The following is a 12,611-nucleotide window of genomic DNA, read 5'->3' as shown; positions in this document are numbered from 1 at the left end:
TAGCTTTTTGATACTATTAATATAATATTTATCAACATTGATTAAATGTTATGCTCTAGAATAAATGTATTTTTTTTTGAAACACAAAGTAAAAATGTATTCTTAGTTTATAAATATTGTGTAGTAGTCATAAACAAATTTATTATTTATTATTTATATTTTTAGTAAAATATGTTAATTTTTTAAACATAATAAATTGCGAAATATTTTAATTGTGAAAATATATAATTTTAAATATTTTAATAATTATTAATTTTTTCAGAAATCATTTGTCATCCACTCAACATTACACATAAAACTAATCATTTATATCATAAAACAATTGTCATTCAAGTTTTAAAATAAAATATAATTTATATACTAAAATTTCTAAATAGTTTATTATTTTAAAATATTTTAATGTTTGCAACTTATATCTATTTTATGATGAACATTTTATTATAATATATTTTTATAATAATATAAGAACTAGAAACATGTTACTGTATTTTATTATTAAACAAAATCATAATATTTTGATAAACTTTTATCGTAACTTCTAAAATTTAATTGATATTTTGTTGTATTATTTAAAAGTAATATATAATTATTCTTTTAAAACTAAAAAATACTGCAAAACCAAAAACTAAAATCAAAATCTAAAAGCTAAAACCAAAAGCTGAAAACTTAAAAACAAAAACTGAAAATCAAAAACCAAAATTTAAAATCTAAAACCTAAAATCCAAAAGGTAAAAACTAAAATCAAAAACTACTAAACAATCATCACCTAATATACAAGACAACCAAAATTAGTTAGTGTATTAAACGGGGATCCAAAATAATTTATATATTTTATTATCAAATGAAAATTAGGCTTTGTATTTGTAAGGAATTTTCCCACAATAAAATTATTAGAGGACCAAATCTTTTTGTTTCCCCTAGCCCCAAGGCCTTAAGTATATAACAGCCGGCGTGAAGACAATTCAATATTTTGCAGTCTTTTCTGATTCGTTGCTTCAGTTCGTGCTTGGAGTTTGCCAAGATATGGACAAAATCAGTCAGTTGCCTGATGAATTGCTTTTGAAGGTACTATTGCCTCTTCCAACAAAAGTTGCTGCAAACACAAGTATTTTATCCAAGCGATGGGAGTTTCTCTGGATGTGGCTGCCTAAACTTGAGTACGATCACTCAATGGATGAACGCAAGAGTTTAATTGATTTTATTACTCTGAATATGCCACAACATAGAGCTCCAGTCATAGAGAGCTTGCGTCTCAATTTTAGTTACGGATACGAAGGATCAGTTACACGGGAAGATATCAGAATGTGGGTAGCTATTGCAGTTACTCGCTTCCTTCGTGAGTTAAGTCTTGACCTTTATCCTAATTTTGAATCCCAGACTACTAAACTGCCGAGTAGTTTGTATACTTGCAAATCACTCGTGATCTTGAAACTGGAAGAGGGGATTCTCGTTGATGTTCCTCGTACAACTTGTCTGATTGTCTCCCTTCCCTGAAAACTTTGCTTCTTCAAGGTGTTACTTACGCAGATCAAAAATCTCTTCACCGACTTCTTTCCAGTTGCCCTGTTCTTGAGGATTTATTTGTGAAACACAATGGATGTGAAAGTGAACATTTGGAAACATTTAGTGTAATTGTGCCGTCCCTGCAGAGACTAACCCTAAAGATATGTAGAGGATCTTTTTTCCAAGCGCTTGTGATGAACACTCCATCTTTAAAGTATTTCAAGTTTACGGATTATACTTGTGAACATGATGACTTTAGTGATATTGATTTTGATTTTGATTATAATGGTTACTCCTTCTATTCTGATGATATGCCTAAGTTGGAGGAGATGGAAGTTGATTCGACATACCTTGATACAGAAAACTTTGTTAGTTTAATCACATATGTCAAGCGGCTTTCATTATGCCTACCTGACCAAGCCGAAAAGGTAACATGTTTTAATCCATCTGTCGATCTCAGTTTAGAACATCCTCCTTATTCTCTTTTTTTTTTTTTTTATCGTGTGCAGGCTTTATATCGTGAGGGTCTTGTCTTGAGCCAGCTTCGTCATCTGAAGCTGTGTTCATGTACTATAAAATGGTCAAAATTACTTGTCCTGTTCCTCAAAGATTCTCCTAATTTACAAGAGCTTGTGGTCCATCTAACTATTGTAAGTTTCTTCGAAACAGACCTATTGTGTTGGCTTAATTTAATGTACGTGTAAGCAAATCTGTCCCATTTGATCTCAGGATCATACAGATATTTGTGAGGATCCACCGGTTTGCTGGGAGAATCAACTGAATTGTGTTCCAGGATGTCTGTTGTCGAGTCTCGGAACTTTCAAGTGGATAGGGATATATGGATCGCAAAAAGAGTTAGATCTGGTCAAATTTGTGTTGAGAAATGCTTGCTGCTTAAAGACTGCGACAATTTTGTTTCGGTCATGGGATAGTGCACTGGAAGAGGATGAGCTTGAGATGGTTATACAAGATTTATCACTTTCTTCTCGAGGATCAAAAGATGTCAAACTCGTATTTGTTTGAGTATTTGAATCATTTGACGCTTTAGTAATAAGATTCAGACTTCCCGGACAGACACCTCATGGTCAACTCCTTGGTTTTCATTATAATTTGAGAATGATGTATAGCCTGATGCTAAGTTACCTCAAAGTAGCTGCTAACTAATTCTGATGCATACCCAGTCAACTCGCGACCAGCATCACTAAGTATAACAAAAACAGCCAGTGATCTTTGCACGGTACCTGTTATGAAAAATTCAAAAGCCAATACCAGCAAAAGCTTAATTGAATATTGAGGCGAGAGTTCACACTGTGCAACACCAGCTATGTTAACCTTTCCACATTTTGTACACATCAACGAAGTTTGGCTTTTGGTAGCTTTAGTATTGCACCCACTGCAGGCAATATAATACCAAGCAGAGCCATGCATAACATCATCAATCGTAGCGGTGCACTAGAAAAAGGCATCCTGCGACCGTGCAAGTGATAAAAGCCCAAGTGGGTTCGATTTGTGCCAGAGTAAAATATATTTCAGACCATGGGAAGAAGCCCATCATAGATGATTTTCTGACTATGAGTAAAAGACTTTTTCCCTGGTTGGCTTTCTTTTTAATCTAACGAGCGGTAATCCTCTTTAGTATTGTTAGATTGTGCCTGAGTAAAATAGTTTTTAGACCACGGGAAAAAATCCATCATAGATGAATTTCTGACTATGAGTAAAAGACCTTCTTCATGATTAGATGTTCTTTTAATCTGACGTGGACATGCTATCTTTTGAGCATTAAGCTTTTTTTGTATTATTAAATTGTTTATTTGGTGTTTTTATTTCTTTGCAGACTTTCACACTACCTTAAAAACGATTAAACGATTTATCGAACCTATTTTATCTTATAACTAGTTGATCCGCACCTTGTGCGGACTAATATATCTACATACCTAACAATTTTTTAGTTTTAATGTTTATTTTTATAAAAATAATAATTAATTTTGATAGAAAATTTAAATTATTATAAATCATAAAATTTCAATATTAATATTGGTAATCAATGTATTAAATTATGTTCTTTTGTTTCATAGTTTTATTTATGTGATGTAGATTTTAGATCAAAATATTTTCTATAGTAATAATTAAATTAAGAAATTTGTATTTGAAATTAAACACATATATACTGTATTTTGGACTGAAAAGAAATCATGTGGCACTGAAAGGATTTTATAAAATCACAACTACAAAACATCAACAAAATAATGATAGTATATGAATTTTCAATCCGGTAAAACCGAACCATTCAAAATCGAACCAAATCGAAATAGAGAAAACAATCTGGATATGGGTAGTACCAAATAAACTGAATGAATGTTATTTTTAAGAAACCGCAATATATATATATGGTTCAGTATATTAACCGATCAAACCGAATAAACCAAAGAAACTGATTAATACATATATATTAGTATACTTGTATATAATTTTTTTAATAATATGTATTTTATCAATATTTCTAATAAAAGTCAGAGAAACTGACTATAATATTAGTCATTAAAATCATCAACTAAATATAAGATAAAAGTAATGATGATATTATTGGTAGATATTATTAATATCAATTTTTAATATCAATTTATTAATTAAATATCTTAAATAACATTATAATTATATATTTAAATATTTTTTTAATAATAGAATATATATATATATATATATCAATAGAATAGTTTAATGTTTATCTATTATCTTAATATCATGATACTATATAAATATTAAAATAATAATTTAAATCATAATATTAATTAAATTAATGATTTATCTTAAAATCATGGAAAAGATGACAAATAGACAAATTAACTAAAATCATGGAAAACATGACAAGTAAGCAAATTCACTTATCAAATAAAGATATATTAGTATACTCGTATATAATTTTTTTAATAATATGTATTTGATCAATATTTCTAATAAAAGTCAGAGAAACTGACTATAATATTAGTCATTAAAATCATCAACTAAATATAAGATAAAAGTAATGATGATATTATCGGTAGATATTGTTAATATCAATTTTTAATATCAATTTATTAATTAAATATCTTAAATATCATGATAATTATATATTTAAATATTTTTTAAAATAATAGAATATATATATATCAATAGAATAGTTTAATGTTTATCAATTATCTTAATATCATGATATTATATAAATATTAAAATAATAATTTAAATAATAATATTAATTAAATTAATGATTTATCTTAAAATCATGGAAAAGATAACAAATAGACAAATTAACTAAAATCATGGAAAACAAGATAAGCAAGCAAATTCACTTATCAAATAATAGTATAGATCTTTGACAAAATAATTTATCGTATAATTTCAAAAATATTCTGATGGATTATTATAATCTCAAATATCCTAATGGATTATTTTATAAATGTATGATATCTAATTTCATAAAGTCCTATCACAGACAAAATACGTTTTCGCTATCATTATCACAGTTTTTTTTTTTTTTGGGCAAATATCACAGTTTCTATTCACCCTGTTTTTGAAGTGAGATTGGATCATTCGATCTATGGATACATAGTTTAGCTAGAGAGACGAAGTGGCTTTGTTGGGTTAACATTGAACAGGGGAATGGTATATCTCGGTGGGGAGGGTATCAGTGGCTGCTACAAAGTCGAGAGAAAGTAACAGTTCAAGACACAGGTTAGCTAGACTGTATCCAGAACCAAGATGTAACTTTAAACCTTGGGTAATTCTGTGGAGTAATGATCATAAAATCAAGGTTAGATTCATGGAGTCATAGAACAAACTAGTCTTTAAAGCGAATACGAAGCAATGAAGTAAGAAAGGCTAAACCCATGGAAGAAATGTTCACAAAGGATTCTACTTTCTACCTCATTAAGTCCTCCGCAAACCTCTCAATCTCAAATACTCAAAGATTCAATCAACCCCCATTAGACTTTCCTGCAACTGCTGAGCGAACTCCATGAGTTTTGACCGTCAAACAGCTACATGTATGTCCTTAACCTTGACAGTCTCAGATCGATGAGAACAAAGTCCTTGAAATAGTTATGGTTTCTACTTGCGGGTACCCACAGGAGCAAACACTGGAAGCTGGTTTGAGGTTGTGTCTCTTCTGAATCTAGCTTCCCGAGGTAATGCCAGTGTCATTCTGTCTTGCCCCTCTCTTCCCGAGTCACCTTCGTTTCTTAGACCATCTCTGTTCGGGATATTTACCAGCGGACCTCCAAAGAAGATAGAGTCACCTGTATACATGAGTTTCTCTCCTTGCTGCGGTGGAGGAGGATGAAGAGGGGCTTTCCCTGATGAAGAATCTTGAGGTGGAAGAACGGATCTTGGATTCTGAGCGTGTGAGCTGGGAATTGGCTGGTGGTGTGAAGCTAATCTGGTTCTTGCCTCAGATGTTGTAGCAGGTACTGATACATATCTACCTGCTTCTTGGTCCCACACAACTGATGTTCTTCTCACATCTCTCAGAAGAGAAGCTGCGGGAGCAGGAGCAGGGTGTGGCAATGGATCGGCCTTGTTTCCTTTCTGCATTATCTTTTCATCAAAGGTTGAGTGGATCATTCCTGGATTGAGAGGTGGCCGGGGAGCATTCGATGAGGCCCCTGCAGCAAAGCGGTTGCCAGCAGTATGATACTGAGGGAGAGGACTAAGCGAGACAGCCTCGTGAACATGACTTGGACTGCTGAAACTGCTCATACTGTGGGTCTCTGTCTCGTACTCGTCCTTGCTACCATGGCTTGGAGCGAAAGAGTTTCTAGAGAGAGGCAACCTTGGATCATTGTTCCCCATCTCTTTACTCATCGCAGCCGCATTTGCATCTGTGCTTACACTACTGACGACACTCATGGTGCCACTGGAACTAAGTTCATCGTCTTGTGCATGACGGTTTTCTATTGGCCGTAGAACAGATGATGACGCCCTTGCTCTGGCTGCTGCCCTCGTGGCTTCGTTTGAATTCAGCTTCGCGAGTTTCCAAGCACTGAGTTTGACAGGTCTCTTAGGAATCTTGTTGCCCCTCTCTGCTGATTCAGTTGCATCTGGATCTACCGTTGATGGAACCATCCCAGGGTCCAAATGAGGAATCACTTCATCCTGCAACCAATGTAACAAGTATCAAGGCCACATATCAATTAATGTATATATACTCAATGGAAAAGCAAATGATACCTGATAATCAACAAACACTCTAGGCGGAGTGCACCAGGCTCCTTTGTATGGTAGACTAAGGGAGCTTCCACCACTAAAGCCGGTCGTGGCAGATCCAGAGGGAGAATACATCACATTAGGCATTTCCTCATCAACAGAAGCTCCGGGTGGAACCTCACTCATTGCTCTCATTGCCACAACGTACTCATAAGTTGTAATGCCCTATTAGAATAAAACAGGGAAAGTGAAGTGAGTTCACGTCACTTAGAACATATATTATATACCATAACCACACTCACCTTTTTAATGAGAAGCATGTGGAAAAAGAAAAGTTCACCCAATGGAAACAATGCGAGCATGGAAACAGCAGTGCAGAGACCCTGCATAATTTGCAAGAAAGCGTCAGGAACATCAACAGTAGAGAGGCTCATACTCACAATATTGTAATTGCTTAACACTAAGAATACTTACAACAACCGTAGCAAAAGGTGCCCGAGAAAATCCATTTCCGAGCCTATTGACAATCTCTGTTTCCATTTCCCTTTTGTTAACAAACACACGCACTATAACCGCAATCCCAACTGCTGCTTCAATAATGAGCTGAGAAGGGGAGAGATTAATTGATTACTGGTTAAAGCAAAGAGTGAGCTTGATGAATGAGCATATACGTACCCAGAGAAGACTGGCAGCCATCAGCAATATAAATGTGATATAGTTCTTGCGACCGACACAATTGTTAAGCCACTGTAACATTTAAACATTCGATCTTTAAAACTCTAGCCAAACAGCTTCAACATTGTAACAATGGTACGAAGACTTACCCGGCAATGATGATCAAAACAATCAACACATTTGTCACAACTTCGACAATGCTTGCTAAACTTACGTACCTGACACAAAGAAGGAATCAATAGAAAATAATAATCAGCAAAAGGATTAAGTGGCAGTAAAGAAGCATGCAAATGTAGCATAATACCTCAGCATTGCACAAGGTGCAAAAGAGAGCTTCTTCCCTGTCCCCTTGCTGTTCATCTATCTCTTCTTTCTTGCGACAATCTTCATAAACAAACACGCCGCACAGGATAGCCAAAGGATTATAGCAAGATTTCCTCGGAACAACAGGCTCCACTCTCTGAGGGTCTCCAACAGAGCCTTTCACGCTAGAGTTTGCTGGTAAAGTAGAGGTCCTTGAGGCAACTGAAGGAGAAGACTGCAGGTGACTGCCCGCTTCACTAAACCTCCTGGCGATATCTTTGGAAGGTAAGTCATGATGTCCCATGTCACCACCTTCTCTTTCGAATTTGGACATGATTCCTGGATCCGCAGGATTGATTGCAGTACATCGAACATAAAGCACGAAAACAATGAGAGCCTGCAAAACAAAGACAAACAAAACTTATATCAATTCATAATTCAACAACCCAACAAGGGTAGTGGGTATGAGCCTCAAACTCGTGATTCAGAAGGAAGGATATACTAAAGAGCATACCACAGGAGAGTAAACACCGAGGAGAATGTACTCCCAGATGCGTCCACCAACAAAAGGAGCGAAGAAAGCATAGTATGCTACAGCCAACAAGCAGAACACCGTAATCGCAATCACCTTTTAAAACAAAAAAAAAAAGAAACAAACTTTACATAAGCAAACCCCATCACAATCAACAACAACTAAAAAAAAAAAAAAAAAAGAACCCAAAAATTGCAATCACAAATCAATAGAATCAAAGACCTGAAATTTGTGAGCGGGGAGTTGCCAGCCGTGTTTCCTCACCATACTGACGGATTTCAAAAATTGAAAACGGAACCCTAAGTCTCAGACGGCGGCGCTGCAAATCGTCAAAGAGAGATTTGGTCGATGATACGAGAGAGTCAGGAGAGGAGTAAATGGACTGAGAAAATATCTTCTCTCTCAATCTCCTCTATTAGTCGCGCTCTAACTATGGTAGGTCAGTCTATGGTCAAGTGACGAAAGAGGAAAGTAGATTGAAGTCTATTTATTTTAATTAAATGGAAAATATATATTAATGCGAGACTAGAATTGACCTTTAAGTCAATATTCAAATTAGCTGCAAAAGGTAATAATATACGAACCATGGAAGGGCGAAAAGAGCTTACAGCGGAAGAAGAGCAGGCATGGATGGCCTTAGTCCCAAACTCCTCCAAAGAAAGAGAGAAACTGAAAGGAATTTTTGGAAGAGAGAAAGATGACAAAATAGAAAAACGTTGACAGACTAAAAGGCAGAGACAGACAAATGAAAGTGGTTACCGGAGCTTTTATTCTTCGCTTACGTGTCTTTTTCCATTTCTTCGATTTTTTTTCTTTTTCTTTATGTCCAAACGATATTTATGTAAACCCTCATTTCTTGGGAAAAATAAAAATTGAAATCCAACCGTTGAGATTAATGTTTTATTAATCCAAGGGTTGTTATTTTTTGGGCAATTCTCTCAGATATCACTTTTTAAGTTTTTTTCACAAAAAAAAAATGACTAAAATAGCTCATTTTTATTTTTAAATTTTTAATTTTTTTTATTTTTTTTTTTTAATTTAAAACTTTATCCCCAAAAATTCACTTTTTAACTCTAAACTTTAAGTCTAAATTAGTTAATCGTAGGGTAAAAATACATTTCTATCTTTTGATAAAATTTATTTTGGTCATTTTCTTTATTCAAGACTATTTTTATGACAAAAATTTTAAAAAAAACTATCCTAGAGAATTATTTTTTATTTTTTTAACAAACAATATTTTGTTTACCGGAGAACTGGTTTCATATCCCAATCACTATCCTTAATTTTTTCGTTTCATTCTCTATCTCGATTTTGTATAAACAATTACCTCTTTGAAATAGTTTATTTTATTCAAATAAATACAAAAAAAAATATAGATCCAAGGTCAGGTTGGATATCTAAATTAATTAACCATTTCAAATAACATCTATAAAATTGGTAGCCTAGTGGCAATCTATTGGATTTTAGTGTGTACCCACATCAGTTCTGGATTCAATTCTCCCTCGGAACTAAATTATCATCGCTTGGCCAGTCTGTGCTTGAGTTTCGGTCCAAGTGGTTTACATGGTGGATCGTAACAGATGATCGGTTCACCTCTTGGCATTAGTCGGAAGGTATTCCAAACTCGGGTCAGACAGTGTGGTAGCCAGACCACTCTGTAGCACTAAGTGCGTTCCTCCCGAAGCTGACCGGATCAGCCGATAGGGTTTATCAAAAAAAACTAAAAAATTAATTATAAATATTCAAATAATTTCAAAATTCCTGAAATTTTTTTAAACTATCCAGAATGTTATCTTCTACGAGTCTAGTTAACCTTTTCCAAATTACTGATTTTTTTTTCTCTGATTTTGATTAATAGTATTGTGGGGGTGGATTTACATCCTCCATCAAGGCCCATTAGACAATAAATTAGGTCCATTTTACTATGAAGCTCTATGCTTCTTCCTTGGATAAATAGATAGACACTTCTCTTAAGCAAATGATCCTCTTTCTCTATTTTTTAAGATCTAAAACACTTTCTTATAGAGATTTATAGATTCTAAGGTTCACTTTAGATATCATCTTTGTAATGAATTTTTAATCAATAAAATCTCTTTGATGTTCTCTTTTCTCATTTGATTTCTATGAAGATATATCATAAGCCTCATGAATCTAATTATTAGATTCTTTATTGTATGATTCCAACGAACACTACCAGCACTATTTTTGGATCAAACAGTTGGCGCTATAAAGAGGAGGCCAAGGAGAATTATCTTCAAAGCATATCAAACTTGAGAGAATCCTAGATCTAACTTCACCTCAAGCTAAAGGACGAAGCTTTCTCATGAAAGCTTTGCTTTTGGTGTCGTCAAAGATCGCAACAACCCACGAAGGAAGAAGACGAGTCTCATAAAGCTTGCTACTATGATTGACGTATCTGCAAAAAACCACAGATTTTGTAATCACCTCAACACAAGCTTGCCATCTCGGGACAGCTGGCCACCTCGACACGAGTTCATCATCCTCTACTTCGCATTCCTCTGGGTGATGCGTGAAAGTATTCGTTCTTATCTTCACAGCACCAAGACCAGCACAATCACTTCGTCAAGCTCGACTCTTTGTAATGATCAATCACGATTCATACAAAGAAGAGTTATGGTCGGCGACGACTCCTTGATGTCGACAAGAAGGCCATCTGTTCAGTCAGTGCCGAGAACAAATACAAAAAAAATTCTACCAATCTCTATCTTATCTGGATGCAGCAGAGTAGAGAAAATCAATGTGTTCTGAGACAAGCAACATCTGATGCTGACATTCCTTCAAATCCATCCCTAGAAGCTCGTCTCTGACGTCAAGCTCCATCGATTTCATCGAAGGAGTCACAGATCAGCGGGAATGACGATGAGATTCAAGGAGAACAGAAAGAAGCCCGGTCACTTCAGTGCCCGACACGGTCGTATCGGGAAGCATCGATCTCAGCAACTCCCTGTCGGGTGGTTCATGCCGGCGTGGAAACCTCTACCGAAGACAAGCTTGGCTTCGTGAGGGTCCTGGTAGAGAGCGTTCATGTCTCTTGGTGATGCTTTTTCGAGCTCTGTTCCTGTCTCTCTCTCTCTCTATGCCGCCAGCTCGCAGTTTTAGAGATTCGGCTCGGTTCCAAGCTCGTGGTTGGCGAGAACGCCTTCTAAGAGAGCCGCATGGGTTGCTGGAGCAACAAGATGAACCGGTTCTCTGTTTCCTTTGCTCCGCTAGAGCTGCTAGTGAGAGCTCGAGGTCTAGTTATTACAGCCTTCACATGGAGGGTTCAGGAAAGCTAGAGCTGAGGTGGGAGAGTAACATCACTTTCTGGAAAAGCTTGAGACTTTATCGTGGCAAAGCTCGAGTCTCTAGCTCGCCGTCTCGTGCTCGTTCCATAACTACACCATCTTCTCCACGAAGGAAACAACTTCAGCATCTCCCAGAGAAGAGACAGAGCGAGAGAGAGTTGAGAGGAGCTACAGAAACATTCGATCAACGTAGTGAACGTGTAGAGATCGTTTCAAACCCCTGAAAGTTTTATCTTTTTGCTAGGAGAGATGACGACATCGTGTCTCTTTAACGTGACGAGAAGAGAAACAAAGAGAGATCTTGAACTAAACTCATGGTTTGTCTTGTCGACAATCACCATCCGGTTTTAGGACGATCTCGGTAGGTCAGTATATGCGGCTCCTTCTCGTCAATGCTCGAGACTTGGCCTCAGGAAGAAGGCCATCTCGTCACATTTGTCTTGGCGTAATCTTGTCACAAGCAGTTTCTGAACCAATGACAGAAACCCCGTTCTCACTCCATTGAAAGTTGATGTTTCTCTCTGTCGGCTTGTTCTGTGATATGCAAAGCTCATCACTATCTCAGCTCAGACAAGAGCTATCCATTGAGATAAGTTTTATCAATATTAATTAATTATTATCATTAGACTACATTCTTTAAAACTTCAAATATGCTCGTCTGATAGTTTGACACCTAATTGTTTTATTAACGTAATTGGCAAAGTTAATCTTGCTATGAAAAATTAATATGCTAGCCTACGTATTAAATCATCTTTTTGAAGACATGCCACGATGGCACAAAAAGACTACGAGACATATGTTCGAGTCTCAGCACACCAGTGAAGTCACGAAAGTCTTGTTTTGATCTCGGCAGTGCACGCAGACCAACAAGACGACTCGACGTGCCGACTCCACCATTTCATCTACACATGGATCGCAACAATACCGCGAAGACATGTCCACCGTGGTGATTTGATTGTGGCGGTTCGTCCATGGTGGTACGTTCATGATGATGATGTCATCAAACTTGGGAGAATCTAAGATCTAAAAAAAAATCAAAAACCAAGATCGACTCATTCCTCTTCCATTCTCAAAACATCTCAGTAGCCTGCAGAGCTTTCTCATCCTCGGTGAAC

General features: G+C 35.8%; 1 protein-coding gene and 1 pseudogene across 3 annotated transcripts; one reads left to right on the top strand and one right to left on the bottom strand.

The window, feature by feature from the left end:
- The first annotated feature begins 660 nt into the window (after nucleotides 1–660).
- Nucleotides 661–2,040, top strand: LOC106370031 (annotated as a pseudogene).
- A 3,234-nt stretch (nucleotides 2,041–5,274) lies between these two features.
- LOC106372709 (probable protein S-acyltransferase 19) lies at nucleotides 5,275–8,944 on the bottom strand. 3 transcript variants are annotated; one of them, XM_013812987.3, is made up of 10 exons: nucleotides 8,800–8,944; nucleotides 8,414–8,510; nucleotides 8,174–8,287; nucleotides 7,661–8,056; nucleotides 7,506–7,574; nucleotides 7,357–7,428; nucleotides 7,156–7,284; nucleotides 6,984–7,064; nucleotides 6,706–6,906; nucleotides 5,275–6,630 (listed from the first exon to the last, which is right to left on the bottom strand). In XM_013812987.3, the coding sequence occupies exons 2-10, from the start codon at nucleotides 8,456–8,458 to the stop codon at nucleotides 5,587–5,589; spliced, it is 2,151 nt and encodes a 716-aa protein (XP_013668441.1). In that variant the 5' UTR covers nucleotides 8,459–8,510; nucleotides 8,800–8,944; the 3' UTR covers nucleotides 5,275–5,586. The 3 variants fall into 3 exon arrangements, with proteins under 3 accessions (XP_013668441.1, XP_013668443.1, XP_013668442.1); XM_013812989.3 differs by having other exon boundaries at nucleotides 8,776–8,905; XM_013812988.3 differs by having other exon boundaries at nucleotides 8,414–8,636; nucleotides 8,800–8,901.
- Between the last annotated feature and the right edge of the window lie 3,667 nt (nucleotides 8,945–12,611).

This window comes from Brassica napus, chromosome C1, assembly GCF_020379485.1.
Source record: "Brassica napus cultivar Da-Ae chromosome C1, Da-Ae, whole genome shotgun sequence".
Classification (NCBI taxonomy): Eukaryota; Viridiplantae; Streptophyta; class Magnoliopsida; order Brassicales; family Brassicaceae; genus Brassica; species Brassica napus.
This window is presented reverse-complemented; position numbering and strand designations above follow the sequence as displayed.

Excerpts from the sequence above, each read along its gene's own strand:
- LOC106372709 (XM_013812987.3), bottom strand. The coding sequence starts at position 8,458 with ATGGTGAGGAAACACGGCTGGCAACTCCCCGCTCACAAATTTCAG. Across the intron at positions 7,285-7,356 it reads TGGCTGCCAGTCTTCTCTGG|CTCATTATTGAAGCAGCAGT; the intron begins GTACGTATATGC and ends TCCCCTTCTCAG. Across the intron at positions 6,907-6,983 it reads ACATGCTTCTCATTAAAAAG|GGCATTACAACTTATGAGTA; the intron begins GTGAGTGTGGTT and ends TTATTCTAATAG.